General features: G+C 36.0%; 1 protein-coding gene across 2 annotated transcripts in view; it reads right to left on the reverse strand.

The window, feature by feature from the left end:
* Positions 1-15619: 15619 nt before the first annotated feature.
* The window catches only part of LOC127946544 (dihydropyrimidine dehydrogenase [NADP(+)]), a 156843-nt gene continuing 147159 nt past the window's right edge, over positions 15620-25303 (reverse strand). For both annotated transcript variants that reach the window (XM_052543194.1, XM_052543195.1), the window contains 3 exons: positions 19486-19632; positions 19227-19367; positions 15620-16803 (listed from right to left, as the gene is read on the reverse strand). In XM_052543194.1, the coding sequence (XP_052399154.1) occupies positions 16633-16803; positions 19227-19367; positions 19486-19632 (459 nt within the window). In that variant the 3' untranslated portion in view covers positions 15620-16632. The remainder of the gene's footprint in view (positions 16804-19226; positions 19368-19485; positions 19633-25303) is intronic.

A 25303-nucleotide genomic window follows, 5' to 3' on the forward strand; every position in this document is an offset into this window, starting at 1 on the left:
AGCTAATTCGTATGAATTTGTACGACTTAATCCGTGCTAAATCGTACGTATTTTACGAATTGTACAATTCGTATGAATTTCTACGAATGACCTACATCTAACCCCGCCCCTAAACCTTCCCGTCACTGGGGTCTAGAAAAATCATAAAAAAATTGTGAGTGAGGTTGTACGAACTTGTACGAATTAGACACCTCGTAAAATATGTATGAATTGGTCATGAGATAGCATTGAATATTCTTAGGTAAATGATGTTTAATGTCACAAAATTGGTGTATATTGTATTCAGAAGAACAATAATATCCCTATATTTGTTGCAACTGGTTGCATTCAATGTATCAACAAACATCATGTAAATTGATCCATTAATTAAAAAAAAAATTTGTATTTAATCTATTAACAGACATTCTTACATAAATGACCGAATTCAGTGCAACAAAAAGGAAATATTCAATGCAACACAAATTATATTAATTGCTGCATTCAATGCACCAACAAACATTAATATATAAATAAATAAATAAATTGTGTTCAGTGCACCAACAGTTTCCGAAATCGGCCTATTTAATGCAACAGAAATTAAATTGTATTCAGTGCAACAAAATATTAATATATACATTTTAAATTCATTGCACCAACAAACATCCATTATTTAAATTGTATTCAGTGCAACAAAAAGTATTCATGTATAATTTGTTGCATTCAGTGCACCTACAAACATTGTAAATAGTCATCTTCAATGATTTAAAAAATGATTCTCACAGAAGTTAGTTCAGTTTCATGAACTAAGTAAAGCTCATCTCTGTCTGCTGAGACCGTTTTGATGGTCATCTCAAGCTTCTGATTCCAGGCCATGAAGTGTCTGAATTAATGCCTGTATTTCCACTGCAAAAGGTGGAAATCTTGTAATCACTCCCCTTAAGCCTGCAATTAGATTCCCACTTAGTCACAGACACTCTTATAATTTTTCCCCCCATTTCGGAAGTGGACACACTCTGCCCTCTTGCTAAGCAAAGGCCCAACGGCTAATGTCTTTACATATAGAGGATGTTTCTGTGCCACAGTGGGGTCTCGACCATCTTCAACCTGCCATCCTGCTGAGAAGGGCGGTGACGTCGCGCATGCTAATGTTTAGAGAAGGCCTAATTTCTCGCACCCCATATTGCTATCTTCCTCCATCTCCCACCACCCGCCCTTCCCTTGTTTCCTATGGTCAGAAAGGAAGCAGGTGGAGAGGTCAGAGCACTAATGAGATGCTCAGGGAGAGAACGACAGGAGTGTGCATGTGTAAATAATCTCTTAATTACAGGGAGATGCACGTTGAATAGGAAACCCTTCACTGTGATATCTTCATTCTCTTCCTTCGACCCCTCCACCCGTCCTCCCGCTCACACCGGGTTCACCAAATCATAAAGAGCCATTTATGCAGACATTAAAGCAAACTCTACAAGATTGCTGTATAAAAGGTAATTTATGATATTGAACTAGCTTTTATCTATATGCAAATTCCTCCTCCCCCCACACACATTTAAATACTTTATGGGGGGGGGGGGGGGGGGTTTGTATTTGAGAACGTAACTTGGTTAGGCTCTATTTATTTATTAAAACTGAGCTATGAGATCCAACATGAAGATTGTTGCTGACTATTATTTTTTATGGGGTGGATTTCTGCTCAAGGGCTTTTCTGGAATCGTCCTTATCAAGGGTTGAGCTCATATTTTAGGTCTCTCAACAGCTACTTTTGACATCGATAGTTATAGCTTACGTTGAGGACTCCCGGCAGACATGATATCCACCTAAGGTGTTAGCAGATTCATGTGGTTGAGAGCGACAAGAAGGATGAAGGTGAAAGACAACAGAAATATCGGAAAACATTCTAGTCCGGTTTGGTTTAGCAGTAGCTTAGGAAAAAAACGGCCTCTTTAATGTTTAGCTCTGCGACATACTGTTTTGCAACATCTGCATTTTACAAATTAACCCTGCTAAAAACGCATAAACAAATTATATATATAATATACAAAATTTAAAATATTACTTATTAAATTATGAATTAGTTCATTACATATATATATATATATATATATATATGTGTGTGTGTGTGTGTGTGTGTGTGTGTGTGTATACATGTGATGTATTTATAATTTAATAATATAAAAAAATATATTTATACTAATATATATATATATATATATATATATATATATATATATATATAATGAAAAATAAATCATAATTAGCCCTAATTTGTTTATGCCAAATATAATATGTTTTTTTTTTTTTATACAAACAGTGATATTTATAATACTTTATTAGTGATATTTGAATATTTTTTAATTTAAAGGAAAATGTCAATAAAATCGTATAGGAAAAACTGCTGTCCTATTTATATGAATTGCCATTTTCTATTAATACACACATATCATATCATATATTAGCAATATTTGACACGTTTTAAATCTCAGAAAAAAATTACTGTCAATAAAATATTAAAATAATATATTAATACATAAAATTTATAAAAATAACATAGAAACAGTCAATAATATAAACAAATATATATATATATATATGCTTTGTCATATTTATATAGTGAATTATTATTTGCCATTGATACACAGTTCTAATATATTAGTAATGTTATTCATTTTGAATTTTTGAGGAAAATATTACTTCTAATAACAATGAGAAAATAAAGTGTGTATATATATTAATATTAGTAATATAAAAATATTACTCGATAATGTAAACAAACAAAAAAAAAGGTGCTGTGTCCTATTTATATTGTAAATGTCATTTTGCATTAATAAACAGTTGATAAGTTAGTAGTATGATTATAACAGTTTGATTTAAAGTTGATCCCTCCCACTGTGCCCTCAGTGTTAAGTAGCTTCTGTCAGTTTGCAACAGTCACAGACTTCTGTTTGTGTGGTATAATCAACAACCTCTTTGTTATTTCTTAAATAGGCAGTTCACAGTAGTAGTTCTGTAAATGCAGTCTTAACAAAATGCATTCTCGCTCAGATCCCCTCCAGAGGTTAGTTTAAAACCTCCTGTATCTTTGCCATCTCTGTGTACTCTAGTTTAATCATACAGCAGGGCCGGGGGAAAACTTCTGCATATTTTTATTATGAAAGGGCATCAAAAACACAAATCATGCAACCTTACGCTTCCTCTGCAGAATTACATGTCTGAACATAAGCAGAAGGAATCCTGTAGGTGCATAACTAAAACCCTTCCAGCCACGCAATTTACCATGGGTCAATAGAGTGCGTCACAAAGCCGTGAATTTTCTCTCTCATCTGTTTGACTTTAGTCCCGGCAGCAGAAAACAGAAGTGCTACTCTTGTTGCTCAAGGTAAAATGTCTGAGACAGACTTACAGTTACACTATATTACTAAGCTAAATATGCAGAGATTGCATCATGCCATCTGTTTGCTCTTGGCAGGAGAGCAAGAGTTTGTTTTGATGTTTCTTCAAAATCCCGTCTGTAAGATAATGCATAATGTCTGGAAGATTGGGATCACCGATTCATATTTTATTCACCCTTTATTTGACAGCAACATATAAACAGAACAATCCTTCCCTTGCAATAAGGTACAATGGTATTAACATAAAACTATACCATGGAAAAGACACATTTTTTGAACATTAGATCATTGTATTTCACTTTACTGGAATTGAAAAATAATATATGTATTAGAGTACAAGTAAATATAAGCAAACATCATTATAGTTATTTCATGCAGTAATGAGAGTTTGGGGAGGAAACATGATTTAATGCTCACTAAAATTATTTTATATATATGTGTGTGTGTTTGTGTGTGTGTATATATATATAGGTAACTTACTTTTTATCTCACAATTTAAACTTTTTCTTATTCAGAGTTTTCTCACAATTCAGCCCTTTTATAAACTCAATTCCAAGTGTACTTCTTATTATTCAGATTTTATTTTATTTTTTGTTTCCACCACTCTTTTGTTTAATCTCACAATTCAGAGTTTTTTTCCTCACAATTGCGAGTTTCTATCAAGAGATTCTGTTTATGTCGTGTAATTTCTATATATATATCTCGATATATTCAATATATTTGAGTCTGAATGTCAATTTTTTTCTTTATTAAAAGATATTTTAAGATTATATATATATATATATATATATATATATATATATATATATATATATATATATATATATATATATATATATATATATATAGCTATAATTGTAATTGTTTTAAAAATTCATTTTCTTTTGATTGCCAACTCTTAGAGATTTAAGCATGCTATCACTATATTGTAGGGGTTACATTTGCATATCTTAACCCTCAAAGCGTTTCATTTGAAGTGGTTAATGTATCCCCCTGTACACAGGTCACATATGTAGGGGACATATTCAGTTGCAGTTCTTGATTCCTGCAAATTGATTCATTTAATGAACAGATTATTGGTATGATGATACAGGCGGTGAGTCTATGGAATTACTCCACACTGGAAATTATATCAATGCAGGAGGTGAGGTCACTTTTCAAGATCTAATCTCCCTAAAAGATGCATTACCTGGCCAACACAAGCTGAATGTCCAGCAAGTTCTTTACGCCACTAGAGAGGGAACTCATAAACAATATAACAAAATGCCTTTTTCTTCTGTGTTTGGTATGTGAATATTGTTTTTGTGAATATTGATTTACTGTAGTTTAGTTGCTAGTGGATTTTGGTTGTGCTTGTGTTGAGATAAGGTCTAAATAATGTAAGATACAGTTTGATGGTAACACACAAAATGTCCCACTGAAGCAGGGTTAGGCCGGTTAGCTTTAGCAGTTAGCTGCATAGACAGTAAAAGAAATGGACACAGCGACCCCATTGGAACTCAATTGAGACAAGTGAAGCCCAGTTTTAGCGTTTTTTAGCACTTCCTTTCTGACGCGCAGACTCAAACGAAGCTTGACGACGTCAGCAACCTGTCTGACAGATGTAAATCTTCTAAGTGGCTGTGCGTGCAAACTGCCATCGTTAATCTTGCAGAGACGGTGAGCTTGAGCGGGGAGTTCTTTGGCGTGAGTGAGCAGGAGTAAGTATTCTGATTGATTATTTTGTATAGTATTTTAAAATGTAACGCCAGTACGCCATATTAAGTTAATTGCCTGCGAGCTTCTCCTCCTGTATGTACGGTAAGGCGATAGAGAGACGAGTGGTTATGACGTAATCGTTAGCCTATTTTTACAAAAACTGTTTCTACAGGGCCATAATGTAACATAGAAGGTAATGGAGCCCTTTATACATTGTCGTGTATCTTTATAAATAAATAATGGACAAACAGAGTCTTTAAACGCCTCAGATGTAAAGTTATTCGCTGTCAAAGTGACAGTAAAATGAATGGGAGTCAATAGGAATGCTAACGCAAGTGAAGTTCTGCTACAAGATGGCAGCACCCGGCCGACTTCAACTTCCGGTCGACTTCCTTGCCGCCTGGTTAGCTCCAATGGCTACATCACCATTATATAAAAACAAAACAAAACACTGTTTCTTAAATGATGGCTATTCAAAAGAAGGATCTGACAAAGAATTGGAATTTTTTACTTTTGTCAGAATGGTAAGAAATTTGGTAAAGCTTCGAGCACATGCTTTGTAAATACCACAGTGACTTTACCAATTAGCGATTGGCTCTTTTACTCAGAAGGCGGGACTTCCTTCCAAAGAGCAGCCATATTGAGCGTTGCATTTCCCCCCATTCAAAATTCTACAAGTGACACGTCTATATACTATACAAGTATTAAGTCTGTTTAACACCGCCAAAGTCTTAAGGTGTGTTCACACCAAGGACCATAACGATAGAAATGAGACATTAATAAAAATATAATTCTAAAAATCATTCTCAATATTAAAGAATAGCAGAGTCCACACCTAAACTATAACGATAAAGGCACAGAGAAACTATGTCGTTGGAATCACTTTCAGAAAGATTTTTTTCCAGCTGATGAACGATTAAAACATTAAAACACAGCCAATCAGAATCAATCCTGCTGTAATGAGCTCGAGAATTTAAAGTGGCAGATGAGTGTGCTATCGTCTGCTGGTCTGGATGCTAATACAGTTATCTTTATAGTTATCGTTCTTGTTGTGAACAAGTCTTTATCTTGTAATAGATTTCTATGAATATTTTTCCATAACTGATCTTTCTCCAGGTGTATGAAAACTCAAGTAGGAGATCTCCCGTTTAGCTGGAGGTAAATCAGTGGGGCATGACTGAGTCTATTTAAAGCCTCGCGGGACTGACAGCACATCTCCCACAGCTTTATATTCTCCTGTGCATAATGTCATGTCTTCAGCTGGTTCAATGGATTGGATGTTTAGATGGTTATGAATGATATGAGCTACGAAGAGATAAGCTGTCTTACTGATTTATGTTCTAAAGAGACATTTTCTTACTTACCATGACCAAAACAAAGGTAAATGCTAAACAGGTACATACTTTAATAATGCATAATGAAAGGAGAGAGATACAATTCTCTATAATGACTGCATCTATATCCATTCCAAGTTGTTTTGAGGCATTTAAGAAATTCCTTAAAAGGTTTTTTTTTTATATAATAATAATTTACCCACTAAAAATATTAATAATACATATATATTTTTTGTTGAATGAAAAAGTATTTTTTTTCAGCTTGTATAAATGAGTTGGGCCTTCATTTTTAGCATTTGTATTGCCATCTAATATGCATCATTGCAAAAATCTGACTTCTGCCCTCTGGCAGCAGACGGAATAATATAAAGTTTTTTTTTCAGTATAATTGAGATAGTATTACAGTTTTATTATTATATTTTGAATTGGTGTTTACTTTCTATATAATCTGTTTTAACTGAATTTAATAAATAAATGTAATTTAAATTTAAACAATAATTATTCTTATAATTTTAAATATGCCTATATAGTTTTACTTTAGCTTTAGTTATTTTAGAACATCAAGTTAAACTAAATGAAAATGAGGTGTTAGTTGCCCAAGTTTATTTTATTTAAAAAAGAAAAACAAAAGTTTTTAATTAACTATAATAACCTAAAATAATAATAATAATAATAATAATAAATGAATAATAATAATAATAAAATAATAATAAAAAACATCACACATATATATATATATATATATATATATATATATATATATATATATATATATATATATATATATATATATATATATATATACATACACACACACACACACACACACACACACACACAACTAGTTTCTTAAAGAAAAAAACTTTTTTGAGTGGTCATCAATGAACAAAAGTGTCTTGCATGAACATCCAGCAGGGGCTAACAGCCCACATACTAACCAACCAAATCATGATCAGTCTTAAACCAGTGTATAGTTTTGCAAAACAAGTCACAACCACCAAAAACTCAACCGGGAAAGTGGAAAACAACCTTACTGTTCTGATCTGTAGAGCTAGACTCCAAACTCTGCTTATAAAAAAAAAAATACATCTGTTTCAGACATGAAGATTTGTAGAATCCTGGAGAATTATTGATTGTTTCCAGCAGAAAAAGCCAGAGAGGAACTTGAGAGATCCAGATATCTCCGATACTCTGATTCTGCCAGCGCCCCTGCAGAGCGACTCCAGGCTCAGGGTTGTTTGCACACTTAGTAGGGAGGATAATCCCAAGGGTATTTTTCACCTCCTATAGGTTACGGATGCAGCTCCCGCTCTCTCTCTGGATGCATCCAGCGGTGCAGACAGGATCAGCGGAGTTAGCATGTGCTCGGAGTTTCTCTTGCTGAGGGTCATTGAATGCACAGCAGAGACCGGCTCCATCGGTCCACACAACATTGCGTTCCTCCCTGCGACGTGTCTCGCTGTGATCTGTAATGGCACACGTCTCATTTATCTTTTACATGGACTGTCTGCATGAATAGACACTCTTGCTTTAGTGAGGCGAAATAAAAATGCACTGGATAATGAAAGTCTAACTAGATCTTGGCCTGTGCTACTGCTGTTGCCATAATGTTAGGTTAGGGTGGTTGCTTACTGGCCAAAAGTGACCTCAGATTTAATTGAAAATTATAAAAGGGCTCATCTTACCCCGGTATTAGTCATAATACTTTCATAATTTTCAATTAAATCTAAGGGTTCAAACCTGGGGTAAGAAGCCTTTCAGGGGAAACTTAAACCATGTCATCCGTCCAAGGAAATGTCATCTGATATTTGCAGAATATGAAACACATCTGATATCATTTTTTTTTTTAATTTAATTTATTGGATTTTATTTTAGAAAAAGTGTCAATATTGCAAAATACTAAGTAAACATTTGATGTAAATGCATGTAAATGTAACTTTAGAGCTATATGTTTAAATGTATCTATGTAAATAGAAACATCTGAATTGCACTTTAATTCTACAAATTACAATTTAATTTGTTTATAACTTGAATTTTTAATTGACTGGTTTTTCATAACAGACAAACTCAAATGTAATTATTTCATTGAATTAATTATTTTAATTATTCAGTAATGAAAAATAAGCATTAAATTAAAAAAGCCACAGGTCAATTTTGAAGGTATCATCTAACCTTAAGGGTTTTATTTTATATTTTGTTTTATTTAATTTAAATAAAATAAAATAAAATAAAACGATACCCTCAAATTTAGATGAACCCAAAACATTTTTGACCATTCAAATCTAAATGAATCAGATTTGAAGTTCAGATAAAACGTCAAGATTAATTAGAGCACAGCCATTCAATAATTGTCACATTTACTAAACAGTAAAATACAGTAAAAAACAGTTGCATAAATTATCAAGAAAATACACCAGCAATGCAAATATAGAGTAAATCTAACAACATGGATTCACTCTCACATTTAACGCTGCTCTTTCTTGCACTCAACTGGAAAGGTCCACCTGAGGCTAACAATAAAGTCTAATCTATGTCCATCCCACCCGACCCAAACTGCACCCATAAGCTTGTTTTGGCTTCTGCCGATACTCTGTCAAAAAGGTCCATTTGCTGTCTGAGGTAATCACTTCCATTAGCATTTATCAGTGTGTCTGTCCGGGGACCACTTTAGAGACATCTGCTTTCTCCAGCACTTTAAAAGGCCGCCCGCTCCGCCCCGCAGGCCTCGCCGCGAGGACACCAGAGCACCGGGGCTTTACGCAGCCATTAATTGATGTCTTTTAGGGTTTGCTAAGATATTAGCACTTTCTCCTGAAACAATCCTCCATTCCTGCTGCTTCCCTAAAGGGTCGACTCCAGACCAGGGCAGGAGGGGGTGTGGAAACCTCACTGCACTCCGGTGTCTCTCCAAACCCAGTGTTCCCTTGGCCCTGCCACTCTCTTTGGGTAAAATAAAAAACAAGCCCTTTGCCAAAATGTGGGAAATTCCAGAAGCTCTTTAATGGAGATGTGATGTCTGATGGGGCATGGTGGCACCGTACACGTTTCTGAGCAGGGCCTGTGGGCAGACTGGCAGAATTAAATTGCTGAATATAGGATGCCATTGACAACCTTCCCATGCAGGTGTCTCCTGTAGGAGAGTTAAACACCCTTATCTATAAATGAAGAATGATTTAAACCAGTAAATTCTGCATACATACAAGGATTCAAAACATAGCAAGCAGCCTAACTAGACAGCATTTTAATGCATTTTTGGGTGAGATCCCAACTTTTCCAAAGTGTAGGTGGCAGTTACCTTAATTTGGGCAGATCCTATGTCAGCAGTGCAGAGATGTCAACTACAAGCTCTATGAAAAAAAAATGCATTTTATACAAATGTTTATTATAAATGCACTTGGTTCTGAAACAATCATTAAAAATCTATAATCTAACCAAAAACAGACTTTTTACCCTATTTTTGTGTTTGCGCTTTTTTATGTTTTGAGATGCATTGTGCCACTAGCTTCTAACTCTATTAGAATCAACTGTGAATTGAGTTTCCTGTGTGGAGTGCAATGCTTTTGTCTATGTAGACTGACGGTGAAAAAATAAGAAAATGCATAAAAATAAAATATTTGTAGTAAAACAATTTTCACGCAGAAATTACTAGCTAATTTCACAAATCATTACAAAAAACTGTAATTAAAAAAATGTAATGTGAAATTTTAAACTTTTATTTTTTAGTTTAATTTTACTATAATTAATTTGCATCAATATTGAGCTTGATATTATAAAATACCAGTATTGGATTGAAAAGAAAATAGTTAAATCAGCTAATACGATAAATACAATAATTTATTTTAATATCATGCACTGATATTACGCAAACAATTTACCCAAAAGGCAGATAATTAAACTAAAAAAGACCTACACCTAACCCCGCCTCTAAACCTACCCATCACTGGGGTCTAGACAAATCATAAAAAATTGTACGAGTGAGGTCATACGAATTCGTCACCTCGTAAAATACGCACGAATTGGTCGTGAGATAGCATTGCTATACCACATTTGATTTGATTCACTGGAATAACTCTTCCTATAGTTGTCTTACACTTATAATATTTATGTTCTAAAAAGGAAATGAGAACACTTTCACATCAGGCTAAAGGGAACACACGCCGTACTGCAGCTTGATCCTGTGATGGTGGGAATGTTAAGAAGCACCGTTTTTGGGAGCCTAGACCTGCCGGAAAAGCAATTACAAATACTCGACAAGTGTAGCAGCATTCAGGAGACATCTGTGGCAAATCTGCAGCAGACCTTACATGGCTTTAAAGAGATGTTAGGACCAAAAGATTCACTCTGATCAAAGCCTCGCCACACAGGAGACACGGTGCCGAGGCAATTCTCAACAGTGCTGTTCCTTCAAAGAGACATGACTGTGAGCTGGGTTGTCGAGCCTTTGTGAGATAACAAAAGGGACCAACCTTTGGTGGGCTAAAAATATCCATCAGCCCACAAAACAATTACACTGATGGACCAAGGTGGCACAACCCCCAACCTCCCAGCTTCTCCTGCCTGATGATGTGGGTGTCAGAAGAGCAGAAAGGAAGCAGTTCAAAACAAAAACAAGATCTCCTAGCTTGCAGTGTAGCTCTACGTCCTTTGAATGATTTAAAGGAATAGTTCACCCCAAAATGAAATTTTTGGAATATTAATTCTCAGGCCATCCGAGATGTAGACGAGTTTGTTTTGACATCAAAACGGATTTGGAGAAATGTAGCATTACATCACTTGCTCGCCAATGGATCCTCTGGAGTCAATGGGTGCCGTCAGAATGAGAGTCCAAACAGCTGATAAAACAAATTCAGACATATCACTTCTGGCAAAAATATCAGTCATTAATCAATAATAACGCTACAGTGAAAAAGTCCATCTCTTGTTGTCCTCTTAGCATCAAAACCAACTGACATATTTGTTCAGAACCGTTTTAAACAGTTTTAATCTGTGCATATTTCTCTCCTGATGCAGAGGAGTCAAGAAAATGATATTTGAGGACTCATATTTTAGGCGGAAGCAATGGTTTCAGGTGAAATATATCCTGATGATAAATTAATTCATCATTATGCACTGCTGTAAGTTACATATTACTGTTTCCCCACCATTATGTCAGCTCTAGACTAGAACTGATTTCCTGTCTAATAGGAACAACATATTTTTACCAGTAAACCATTACACTTCTGATCACATTTTCAACAGCTATGCCCAGTTATGCAATCAACCAATAACATCAGAAGTGGGAATGACTACAATGGTCAATAACCACATAGTGACAAAATCACTGCTTGTGTGAATGGGCCTTAAGGCAACATCCTTACCAAAACAGAACCCCACAAGTGACTGAGTTGGAAGCATCTAAAGGAAGCAGAGCTGTTGATTATGGTTGATTCAAATACAGTCTGACATTTGCAAGATGATAAGCCAACAGCTAGATCCTTCAATAAAGCATAATAATGAATAGCACACACAAACATTATACTGTTTAATTAATTTTGAAAAATAAATTTCAACATTTTAGAAGGGAAGTCATTGATATTTTGCAGAGTTATGGCTTATGATGTGATGCAAGGGAATGATTAAGATGAGGATTCTGAACAGTCAAAATACATCAAGAAATAAAACTCTCAAGCTTGATACAAGTAACATGAAAATGACAGAGATGGACAGCATGTGTGGACACCCGGTCCGGAACATGTCAGCTTCTCAATTCATGTGAATCTGGTACATGCAATAAGCCTCTGCAAATTTAAACAATTATGAAATGCCTCAGACAGCAATGCATTCATATGCAGAGAGGAAACGTGAATATTTACAGTGTTTTTATTTGACGAAATGACTGACAGTGCTGTTTCGATGCAAGTGTGTGAGGTTTGATTACGCGCTGAGACCAGCCCACAGGACAGAAAGTGATGTGCCTTTATTAAAATGCTGCCGCAGTAACTGAATGCATACAGATGCCATAATGTAATAGATGGCATCACGCGTCGAGTAACAGAGCGGTGAGAAAGAGCGAAGGGAGGGAGAGTAAAAATAAAGTCTGCCGGCTCAGTTCATGTCGCTGCGCTGGAATTTGCATGTTATCAGAGGCAAAATATCTCAATCAAAATGTCACCCGCCGCCTGCAGTCCTCAGCTGGGCTTTTGATGGTGCAGAGGCCAATTTCTGTAAAGTGGAGCTCAATGCAAGGACTCTCCAAGGGACAGGATATGGAGATATGGAGAAAGAAGGAATTGGGGGAGTTGTGTAGCTTCGCTTGGGTTTGACCCACACTGACTCACACAGCTGCTGAACAAATGTCAAGAATCGAAAGATCGAACAGTGACTTAGCTTATGATTCCAATCAAGATTTATATTGTTTTGTTTTGCAAGTATACAGATGTCATTTTTGCCTTTTATAAGAAGCAGTTCACCCACAAATGAAAATTCAAATGAAATAAAAACAAATGAAATAACCCTCTTGAGGTTGGGCTCAATGCATCAGAATATTCCTCTTTAATATTTCTAAAAACCTGACAGATGTTACCATGAACATACCGAGAGGATGAAATTCCCAAATTCACACACCAGTCCGGATCCTTAACACCTTCTCCAGACTACCTCTGTCTCCCTCATTACCACAGAGTGTGAAAAACGCCTGTGTCTGTGATTAATTTCGACGCTTAAACATTTCACTGGACCCAGATATTAAAGTAGCAGTTTAGGAAAAGTGCTAAAAACTTGCAACACTTTGCAGGTCTGTGTAACAGAATGATGAATGAGCCTAGCTGTGTCCATCTGTCTGTGTGAACGGATTTGTGTAGCGCCCTCTGTTGAAGCTCGCGAAAGTTCACAGTGGAACACACACGATGAGATCAAGTCCTGAATCAGCAGGACCAAATACCATCCTGTCCTTCCTCCTTAGGCTCTGTTCACTGGTATTTCCATCTCATCTCTGTGACCTTTACCTGTTAAGCTCTGGTATCAAAGTGTCCTCAAACACACACACACACACACCCAATGGACTTACATAACCAGTCAAGTACTGGTACACACACACACACACACACACAACTTCAGAAACATTCTCAAGCACAGGCAACACATCAGCTTTTCAATATCATACTATTTAAGTGACTGACAGACAGACAGACAGATAGACTTTTTCACAGTGCCGGCGCGATCCGTAGCTGTTTTTAGAGCTAGGGGAGGTGCAGGCCGCCCACATCCATTAAAGAGAAGGTGCTGGGAACTCGAATTCATTTGTCACTTAAGCCTGGAAGTTCCAAATGTCTGGCACAACGATTTCTCAGCACACATGCCCTCCTGCTCAGTGAAGACGGAGGCGAGATATTGTATCGAACGACGGCTGGCAACAAATACAAAGCTCTGAGCTAATGTTTCTGTTTATTACAGCTGTCCTGATAAATGACGTCCGCCACTGAAGTTTCAGTCCGTCGCACGAGATCCCGCGGTAGCACCAGACCTCATTCTTGCTAAAATGTACACTGACAGAAAACACAGGTACGCTGAATTTACCTTTCTGAACATACTTGGTGCTAAGGCGATGGAGTAAGTAAACAACGCTAAAATGCTTACAAATCTTATTTTGTGTAACAATATATCTATGTTTTCTTTTAATTTTGAACTGTATCTTTAATTTGAAAGGTCAGGTGGTCATGTGGTCAAGGAGAACTCAACAAACATCTCAAACGTTTGGGGAAAAGTGCATGCAGGTACAGTATACTAACACACACAGGCTCTGCACGGGTCTTGTTTGAAAAGCAGCCTAGCGGATCATCATTTCAATTCCACTCTGACTCTTGGCTCAAATCCAGACGTTAGACAATGGATTGAAATTAAAGCCTAAACTAATGGGAAAACATGCATGACAAAAAGCTCATGGTTAGCCATGGTCAAGCTGCGTGACCTTCGCCCGCCACAGAGTGGATACAGCTGTTACCTGAACAGAAGAGCAATGTTTTTCAGAACATCATTAACATTAATGAATGTAAAATCGATCAAAGATGATTTTAATCTCAAATCGTTTAATATTCCGTTCACCTTAACACTTCAAAAACAATATTTCTGTGGCCGCCTGTGAATCCTGATAAGCTGGCCACGCGGTTACGCGTCCACACGTAGTCAGCAGAATGCATTCATTAATACGTTTGTTTGCAACAAGAACAATTATGCTGTTGTTCAGTGTGTACTTTAACAGGCAGAAAGGACTTTTTTTTAGAAATGTCTGGCTGCTGAAGAGAGCATTAAGGCCAGCACCCTCGTCATCTCCACAAAGGAGAGACGTCAGAACCCCCCCACGTGCCGCCGCCGGTTTAATACAGCGCTGATTATCGTTTGCACTGGCCTCGAGTTCACACCACTGGTGCGAGATTGATGCCATGTTGATTTTTAATGATGTGCGCTACGACGCAAGGCGAGAAGGGGTGCACGCCGCGCATCCTGCTCTGCGACCATGCAAAATGTCATTCTAATTATCTCACCAGCCAGCCAATGAGGAAGTAAACATTTACACTAACCTGTAACCCCTGAAGCCGAGACTCGGGGTCCGCTTTCACAATGGAACCTGATTTATTGGCAGACTCTGATCTGCGCAGAGACTAATCAAACCAGCCGGCAGTGTTCGGCTTCCACCCGTCTGTAAACAACACAGACTACATAACAAATATGAACTGCTCGCCTTGTAGGTGAACGCGTGAGACCTCAATTATTTCCATCTCCTTCAAATGTTTTTCCTGTGTTGTGGATCTGCCGGTTGCCCTCGTTAACCCAAAACGTTATTACGGTATTAATACAGTATAAGGGAATTGCTTACAATAGTGCTAGTCAAATATGATTGACAACAAGACTTTTTATTAACATGCAAGTCCACAAGTGTGCAATTACAGATAAGTACATATTATGATATAGGCTTACAGATAAGTAATTTATTATGCAAAAACCTTAGTGTGTTACAGTTGTGTTAAACATAAGAATTTGATTGATATTTATTTTGATATATATATATATATATATATATATATATATATATATATATATATATTTATTTATTTTTGAGGTAAAGTATGACCTGAGGTTTAAAAAAGTAAAGTATAACCTGAAATTTTATTTTGACACATTATTATGTATATATATGTGTGTGTGTGTGTGTGTGTGTGTGTGTGACCCTGGACCACTACACCAGTCTTAAGTCACTGGGGTTTATTTGTAGCAATAGCCAAAAATACATTGTATGGGTCAAAATTATAGATTTTACTTTTATGCCCAAAATCATTAGGATATTAAGTAAAGATCATGTTCCAAATTTCCTACCGTAAATATATCAAAACTTAATTTTGGATTGGTATGGATGGACCCTGTATTTGTTCAGATAGAGGTGGTCAGACTTGACCTTTTAGGTCCAAGATGAATAACAGCTAGTCTTCATCTCTAATGTCTGAAAATACTCATAGATGACCTTTACCCAAAATGTTCAGCATATTACTGAGGTAGCCAGGCTCTCTAAATGACCCTGTCCAGATGGCTAATGCAATCAAACTCAACCATATTTGTTATTAAGGCTTAGAGGCAAAATAAATGCAATTAATGTCAATTAGAAACGAGAGTGGGTAACTAATACTTCAGGTTTAGTTTTAGAAGAACACTGGCTTTTTGGATACAATACAGCATGTATAACATCAAACAAACCTTTTCTAATCATCATTTGTTATGGAAAACAACGTCGAGTGTGATTCGGAGCCCAACTATCCACCATTCAATTAAAATCCATTCATTTCCTCATTTCCCATCAGCAGCTCTTGTATATGTGATTGCATTCTGTTCTGGATGTAGTGGACAATCCATCATCGTGGCTCTTGTTAAAGGATACAGCGCTGTCGTCCCACATCTGCATAAACAGCCACCATTCCCTCGGCTCAGATTCATTCCCATCAGCCCTCAGAGAACGAGAGGCAGGAACTTCACCTCGACAAATCGCCTCGCTATTGTTTCAAAATAACACCACGCTTTACACCCCTAAGATTATTTCTGGATAATTGGCTCCTGAAAATAAGGCAATTATTATTTTTTAAAAATCTAATTATTTGCTTTCCCCCCCTACAACAAAGTTAATTCTTCACACTGCAATTACTGAGTAAATTCGATGCTGTGGTGTAGACATTTTTATCTTTTTGTGTGTGCGTGTGTGTCTGGGCTTTCTCTCAGCACACGGGCTCCACGGCTTGAGGGAGGCCTCGCTTTGGTACGTAAGGTGTTGTCCTTGTAACCATCTTGATGCAGTCGATGATGGGGCAGACGCTGAGGCACAGAGTACAGCCGGTGCAGCTGTCCTGAATCACGGGGAGATGAGTCTCGGGGTCGAACACAATGGCCTGCCAGACACAGAGACATTAGAATCATTATATCCTCATCAGGGGCAACAATCTGCTAGGGCTGGACGTCACACAACACAAAAGCAACAAAGACTGTGGGCTGTCCCTCCACAGAACCACAATGACGTATGAAACCTGTCAGGAACATGTCATGTGGGTCATATTTCACACATTTCACAAAATCAAAACAAGAAAAATTGTACTTGCCATTTTGGGGTGTTTTGTATTGTGACATTTACAATTCACTTAATTAGCCCATAGGCTCATTATCATAATGAAAAAAAAAAAAACTGATGCATTTAAATTGTATTTATTCATCATGGCAGTTTTTTGTGTGTCTTTTAGTAATTTTAATAATATAATGATATTACTTTATAATATTATATAATAAAAATGACAAAAATATAAGCATTGCAAAAATGCTAAAGAAATTGCTGATTGATGATATATTATTTACATTTATAAATAGTATCTACCTTTTAAGATTTCAAGATTTTTATTCGTCACATACACAATTACTATATGTAGCATATATAAACAGCAGTGAAATGTGAGTCAGGTCCGCTCCATGGAGAGTGCAATTATTACAGAAAATGACACAGATGAAAATATACATACAAGTATAGCTATGTAAGAATGAAATAAAAGTAAACAATAAAAATATAAGAATAAATATTAAGATACACAGGGATGTACAATGTGCATATGCACATTATACTGTAGTCTTAAATATTAAGATAAACAGCAATTTAAAGAGATAAATGTGCAAACAGGTTGACATTGACAGTGTGTCTATGTGAGGAAGTGAATGATGAAGATCTTACTGATAAAGTGATTAAGTGGAGACATGAAAATGTTAAGAGGCTGGTTTTGAGTTTAGGAGCCTGATGGCCTGGGGGAAGAAACTCCTCCTGAGTCTCTCGGTTTTTGCCATAAGGTTACGGAAGCACTTACCAGATTGCAGCAAAGTGAAAAGATGGTTACTGGGGTGGATGGAGTCCTTGATGATTTTAACAGCTCTGCTTTTGCAGCGTTTTGGGGTGTTTGTTTTTGGGGTGTTTATTTTTTATTTTAAATTGTTTAAAAAAGATTAATAAATTGTATATAATTGTACAATAATAAATTGTATATAAAATAATAATTATTATTATTTTACTGAAATAAAGTAAAAAATTACTACATTAAAATAATGAAAATGTAAAGCAAATAATCGCATAAAAGCTAAAAAGTTTTATTAAAAGTGAATGCTAAAGTTTTAAGCTGGTTTATATGGATAAATAATAATAATAATAATAATTCATACAAAAAATAAAAAAATTCTGTAATAAAAATGTAAAGCATAATATTTTTACCCAAAGTTATTGCAAAGTTAAAGAAAATTTGAGAGGGAAATGTGTGTAGTGAATTGAAATGAAAACTCTTAAATTGTCCAACAATTAGGCTTCCCTTCCTTTATGCAACATATCATTTTTTATGTGTATACAATACACTACAGAGAAGAGAAAGGAAAGGCCATCAATCTAACCGTTATATTAAACTGTTAAAACAATCTGTAAAATGTTATGTTTGTATGGCAGGAAGATTAGACACTATTCTGGCAGTTAAAGCGAGTATGGACAGCTTTTCAAACATAACCGGATTGCCGCTAGCGCGACAGAGTGCTGTTTTGTATTGCTTGATGGGCCACCTATTTGATTGTGACACATTATGTTGATGAATGCTCCTCTATATTAGAAAGCATTAATAATGTGTAATTCCTCTTAGAGATCCACTCACAGACAATGAGCGTCACTGTGCACAATTACTGCTTTGATAAAACCTGCACTCTACTTCATCAATACCCTTATGATAAATTGCAAGGGACATTCATTTAACAGGAGAGGGTGAGATGAATACTTTAATAAAACTGTCAGAGCCATCCCACTTGGAGTTCTTCTGCAGGCTGAAGCACAAGGGGACATCACAGTTTTCAGTGCTAATATTCAATCGTTTCTAAATGGAAAATCAGGTGTGCTAATGAGACATCTTTAGCCTGCCAGTAAGAGGTACTATAGCAGCACTTGATTTATTTAGGCACTTTTTATGCACATGTATGTCAGAGTAGAACTTTAAATATCGCTATATTGGTTTTAATTTAGTACTTAGTATAGCATTTTTAGTATTGACTTCACTATATGAAGAAATACAGAATGCTTCGTTGTTTTTACTAATGTAAACCTTACTTTTTTAGCTAAAGCTGAAAACTGCTGGTTGTTGAGAGCTGGAAATGGTTCTTTCTCAGTTTATAAAGCTACTAGCTGAAGTCTTTGAGCTCTGGAGAGGCCAGGAGCTGTAATTGAACAGCCAGAGTGTGTGGGAACAAACAGGCCGTGTGTACGCGTCTCTCTGTGCGGGTGGGCGGACGGATGGAGGGAGGGACGCACCTGGTATCCAGCGTCGTTACAGGTCATGTAGCACTTCCCACAGTTAACGCACATCTCCGGATCGATCAGAGCTTGCACTTGCTCCTCAACGTTGAGCTCTTGATAGGCACCGATGTGTTTCAGAGCTTTGGCGATCACATCCTGAACATAAAAACACAAACATATTGGAACTTCAGACCAAAGGTAAAAGCCTTCTGGAGAAAAATAGTTTTAACGCTTTAACGATACGTAAGCAAGTGTATAATACAAGAAAGCCCACTTTAACTCTTGGCACAGGTCCCTTGGGAGTGTAAACTCTCATTGCTTTGGTGGAAACAGTGTTGTCAGCGGAGTCTCTCAGTTTCTTTTTGTGGTTTGCAATCGCTTCCTTCTTTTCCTGCAGGTATGGTCCAAAACTGGGCAGACTCTATTGGGGAACAAGAAAGAAACAATGAACTGCACACACTAACGCTTCAGCCACTGTTGTTATTGTTAACTAAAATCATTTTTTATTTTTTTTTACATGGTAATTGAAATTATGCTGGAGTAAAATATTGAAAACTAAAATATAAATATTAGATGAAAAACATTAGAAAAAAAATAGAAATTGTAATAAATAATATAGTATACTATAATAATAATAATAATAATAACTAGTAGTAAACGAAGAAGAAAATATTAATAAATACTATAATAGTATACATATAGTTTATAGTATAACTATAATAATAAGCATTGTTATTGTTAACTAAAAACAAAACTAAAACTCGATAAATTAAAGAGAGCTAGTCCATAAAAATAAATATTAGCTGAAAAATCTACAAAAAAATAATAAATAAAAAATAAATAAAACTAAAATTAAGCTGAACTATAGTAATATTAAATATAATATTATAAATAATAATACATTACTAAATACTATAAACAATAATAAGTAAGTTTTAAACTAAAATGGTAAAAAATGATTTATATATATATATATATATATATATATATATATTTGATGAAAAACTTGTACATCTTGGCATGGCATCTACCTTAAACATAACATAATTTATTCCAATTATTACAAATAAAGAAATAAATATAACTATCAATTATAATAATACTAAATAACTATAATTATTATAATCATATTAAAATAATACAACAAATGTTATAATAGCATATAATATAAATAATAATAGTATATATTCTACTATATAAATAGTACTAAAACAACACTGGTTCTAGCAATTCAGTGATGGAATCATGTTAAGTAGTAAAAAAAAAAAATAGTGGAAGACTTTGTGGCCCTCGTTCTTCTCTGGATATTTGTTATGCTATATGCGCTCCAAAAACAGATGCCTGATATCTTTGTTGATTTGGTTGCATTTTCTTTGCGCTATCCAGTAATATTTCCTGTCATACTCAATTATGTTGAATTCTAAATCACGCTCTTCCTTTCATGCAGAGTCATGTGTGCTCCTTTAAGATGCCCTCACCAAGGAGACGGGTATTTATGCTTACTAGTGATTCACTGGGCTTCAGATGCCATGTGTGCCAAAGCATGAGCACTGCGTCCCTCATTAGACCATCAGAGAAATAAACACACTCACAAGAGAGCACAACAAAGGCTTTAAAGACACGCTGCTCCCTTCTGAGGAGTGGCTACTCTTTAGAGTCTAGTCTGCTTCGGTCTTAAACCGCTTCATTCCACAAGGAGGTGAGACTTCAGGACTGTGGCGCTTTGCACGAGGCGATGTTTTAATGTTAAAAGAAAGAAAACGTATTGGCAAGCACGCACGATCAATATTACCTTGGCGGTCCCCGAAGCAGCTGCACACGTTGTTGAAATCGCTTGTGCATAAAAAGTAAAATGAAAACTGATGTAGGTCACGCAGAGTGATTTCTGAGAGATTATTGTCCTTGGTTTACAACTTTTGTATCCTTTGAAGGCCCTGTACTGTAAAATCATGCAATATATTTGCAAAAATATTCATTTGCCATTCAGGCTTAAGACATTACCGTGGCGATGAACAGGGATTGCCGGCTCGCTAGGAATTGTGGGTGGAAGATTCTCCTGTTGATGGATTCAGCCGGAGTGTGTCGACAGAAAACATGATCTCGGCCACTTCACACTCTCTCAGTGAGCGTCTCTTGGACTTCACTTATTTGATTCTCCAAACCAATTCTCACCATGCTAGAAAAACCAGGTCTTGGCAGCTTTATGGAACATGGTAGTTGATTTTTTTCCTGGTCTATACTGGTCTGCTAGCTTTACCCAGAAGATTTCTACACTTTTTGGTGATTCTTTATCAGTAGATATTCAGGGCCAGTCCAGCCTCTATGAATGAATATGAAGAAATCTTTTGATTAAATATTGGAATATTTAATACTGTAAATGTTGAAACATTACATGTGCCAGGTATCATTTTTATTATGCAAATCTTTACATTTTACTGGAGATAAAACTAAATGGCTCCCAATAACTGATTAGTCTCAGACAAGCCTAAAATTTGAAACATAATAAAATAAAATAAATATGTAATTTTATCATAATTCTTAAAAGAAAAAGTTTTATTTATTTATTTTTATTATTTTATGTATTTATTATTATATATTTTTTATTTTTTTATTTTTTACAAAATTGACCAAAACTCATTTAGGATTTTTATACAGACCACCCTCACAAAAAAAAAGAAAGAAAGAAAAACACACACACACACACACACACACACACACACACACACACACATAAACACAGCTGATTGATTTTCAGTAAAACACTTATAGATGTTTTAGTGATTTTTTTTTATTTTTTTTGGAAGTGACATATTTCCAAACATTTGCATGTTTTCAATGACTGTGGAAACCCTGTAATAATCAAGAAGATGATGTAACATATAAACCAAATCCATCATCTTGCCCACCTTGGACCAGTTAATAGCTATAAAGGACCAGCTTGGACCAGCAACTAAGGTGGTTTTAGCAGGACTTTCCATAAGAGAGACAGCATATGAATGTAGAGTTACATAATCTGCATATATTGGATAGACATCATATACACTAAGCACTAGAGTTGAATATATTACATGTAAAATGATTTACATCAAAAAGAAAAAAGCCAAACTAATGGAGTAATCATAGTTTTGAGTTATAATAGAGAAATATGGATTTTGCTTAAAAACTGACATGGGCATCTTAGGCCCCTCCTGAGCTCCAATCCAGCATAATAGTTCAAAGAAACCGTGCAAACGACAGACAACCCTCCACACTTCCCACACTGCCTTGCAAATGAACACAATCTGCCTGCATTACTGTCACATGCAGCTGGCACAGAGTGTGTGAGGAGGGCCGGTGGCTCCGTATGGTGCAGGGGGGCCGCATCCCTGTCGTGTGCTTAAGTGGAGAAATACCTGTTTGCTGTGATTTCCCCAGATTACCGTATTCAAGACAGTTAGGACTGAAATGATTCCACATGCTGCCGCCCCGAACATACACCGACCTGAGTACTTAAACTCATCTAACATCTAACACACACCAACACTACCGTTACCGTTTTAACATTTGGAGTTTTGAAGATTTAGATTTAGTCTCTAATGCTCACCAAAGTTGCATTTATTCGATCAAAAATACAGTAAAAACAGTTATATTGTGAAATATCATTACAATTTAAAAGATCTGCTTTATATTTTAAAATGTTATTTAGTCCTGTGACGGTAAAGCAGATTTTTTCAGTATCATTACAGTTATCAGTGTCACATGATCATTCAGAAATCACTGTAATATGTTTATTTGCAGTACACAAATCATTTCGTATTACTAGGAATTTTGAAAACCGTTGTGCTGCTTAATATTTCTATAGAAACAGCTATTCTCTGAAGAATGAAAAGTTCAAAAGAACATCATTTATTTGACATATAAAACGTTTTGTGTAAAATGTGTCTACCGTAATTTAATGGATCTTTGCGGAATACATTTATTATTTTCAGGGTATACAAATAAATATAAAAAATGACATTTAAATTGTGATTTCCAGCCCGGGAAGAGTCAAATAAAAGAATTCATACTTAAAAATTAATTAAAACATCTGTAGTCAGTATAAATGTTTCACTGAAAGTCATACAGTAAATATAATTTCTTTTTATATTTTACTATTATTATTTTTATTAAAAATAATACAATTCTTACTGACCCCAAACTTTTGAATTTTAGTGTAATTGTAGATCAATATACATCACATTTATAACTGCTATTTTAGAAAAATAAATAAATAAAATAAATAAATAACCTTAATTCTTCTCCAGTTTAAACAGCCTTTCAACCACTTAAGAGTTCCCCCAGAAATAAAAATAAAATGTCTACTCATCTTTATATCGCTCCAAACGTGGGACTTTTTTTATTTCGTGAAATGCATGTTAATAAAAAGTCCCAGTATTTTCAGTATTTCTGGACTTTCATTGGTCGGATAAAAAGAGTTTTTCAAACATTTTTCAAAGCACAGTTTTTCTTTGTTTTCTGCTTCTAAAGAAGAAAACCAGTCATGTGACATGATGGCGAATAACTGATGACAGAAAGTTCATTTTCACACGAACTATCCCTGTAGCGCTTGATGCCGAACCTGGGAAACATGCATCACACAACCACATTCCAGATCAAACTACAATCAGATCTAAAGACATTCCACATTACAGTTCATGCGAAGCCACAAGATGACATTTCTTGGCAAGAGACGGCAAAGATCGTGCATTTGTATATCGTTTTTCGTCTCATATACAAAATAAAACATTCATTTAGTGTCGGAGTCGATGTCAGTGCGATGGCTGATCAAAAGATGTTAATCTTTCGCTCATCTGATTTATTCATGCACAGAGAGCGGGTGTCAAGCAACAAGTCTGAAGGTGAAAAACTCAAAGACAGGCAGTGACAAAGCTACCTACATGAAAGAGCGACGCTGGTTCAAAGCAGTCGTTTCCCAGCCGAACACTGATCCAACTATTAAGTCTTACTTCTCTTTCAACTGCACATTGCCATTAGGAAAAGATATAAACTCATGATGAGTCAAAAATAAAAACCATAAAGTATGCTATAAACAACCCCGAAGCACAATAATCATGTGATTTATCCGCACTCAACCACTGCAGAAGGCTATAATTAAATATGAAAACCTAAATTTATCTCAAGAGCATTCAGCCCTCATTAATTTGAACCCAGGACGACACACAAAGTCTTTTACAACCCCAATGTTTTTCCTTCATCTTGTTTCCACATGACACTGCGAGAGACTTTGGGGAGAACCGGCATAAACCACAGACAGAGAGGGGATGCCCTGGGAGACAGCCAAAGTTAAGACCCCGGCCCCAAGACATACTCTTAAGCTCATTAATGCAAAGCTTTCAACTCCGCACTCCCAGCATGCCGTGCATCATACTTGCTTATTTGCCGTGTAATAATTTTGTGGCCTGCTATTTAAAAGTCATGGAGCTGTGTCTGGTTTAATGAAAGGCAAGTTCTAACTCATGGTCTCATAATTCTGAACCATAACTCAGAGCAACTATTTAATGCACTTAAAACTGTGTACTATATCTGAGTTTTATGCAGATAACATTGAAGTATATATAATGACCCAATATTTATTCAACTGTAACTTGTTTTAAGCCTTTGCGGCATTGAAAACTCCCTGAACGACGCTAGCAGCGTATTATGCATTGTGGGAAGTCGTGGCCTAATGGTTAGAGGGTTGGACTCCCAACCGAAGGGTTGTGAGTTCTAGTCTCGGACCGGACGGAATTGTGGGTGGGGGAGTGCATGAACAGTTCTCTCTCCACCTTCAATACCATGACTTAGGTGCCCTTGAGCAAGGCATCGAACCCCCAACTGCTCCCCGGGCGCCGCAGCATAAAAAATGGCTGCCCACTGCTCCGGGTGTGTGCTCACAGTGTGTGTGTGTGCATTTCGGATGGGTTAAATGCAGAGCACAAATTCTGAGTATGGGTCACCATACTTAGCTGAATGTCACTTCACTGATTGGCCATTGTCTCGTGGGTCAGATATGAGAGAGGGCTAATGAAAGACCCCACTGAGCAGTCGGACATGTCGCTTGGTAATAACAGTAC

This window comes from Carassius gibelio, chromosome A24, assembly GCF_023724105.1.
Source record: "Carassius gibelio isolate Cgi1373 ecotype wild population from Czech Republic chromosome A24, carGib1.2-hapl.c, whole genome shotgun sequence".
NCBI classification, from domain to species: Eukaryota; Metazoa; Chordata; class Actinopteri; order Cypriniformes; family Cyprinidae; genus Carassius; species Carassius gibelio.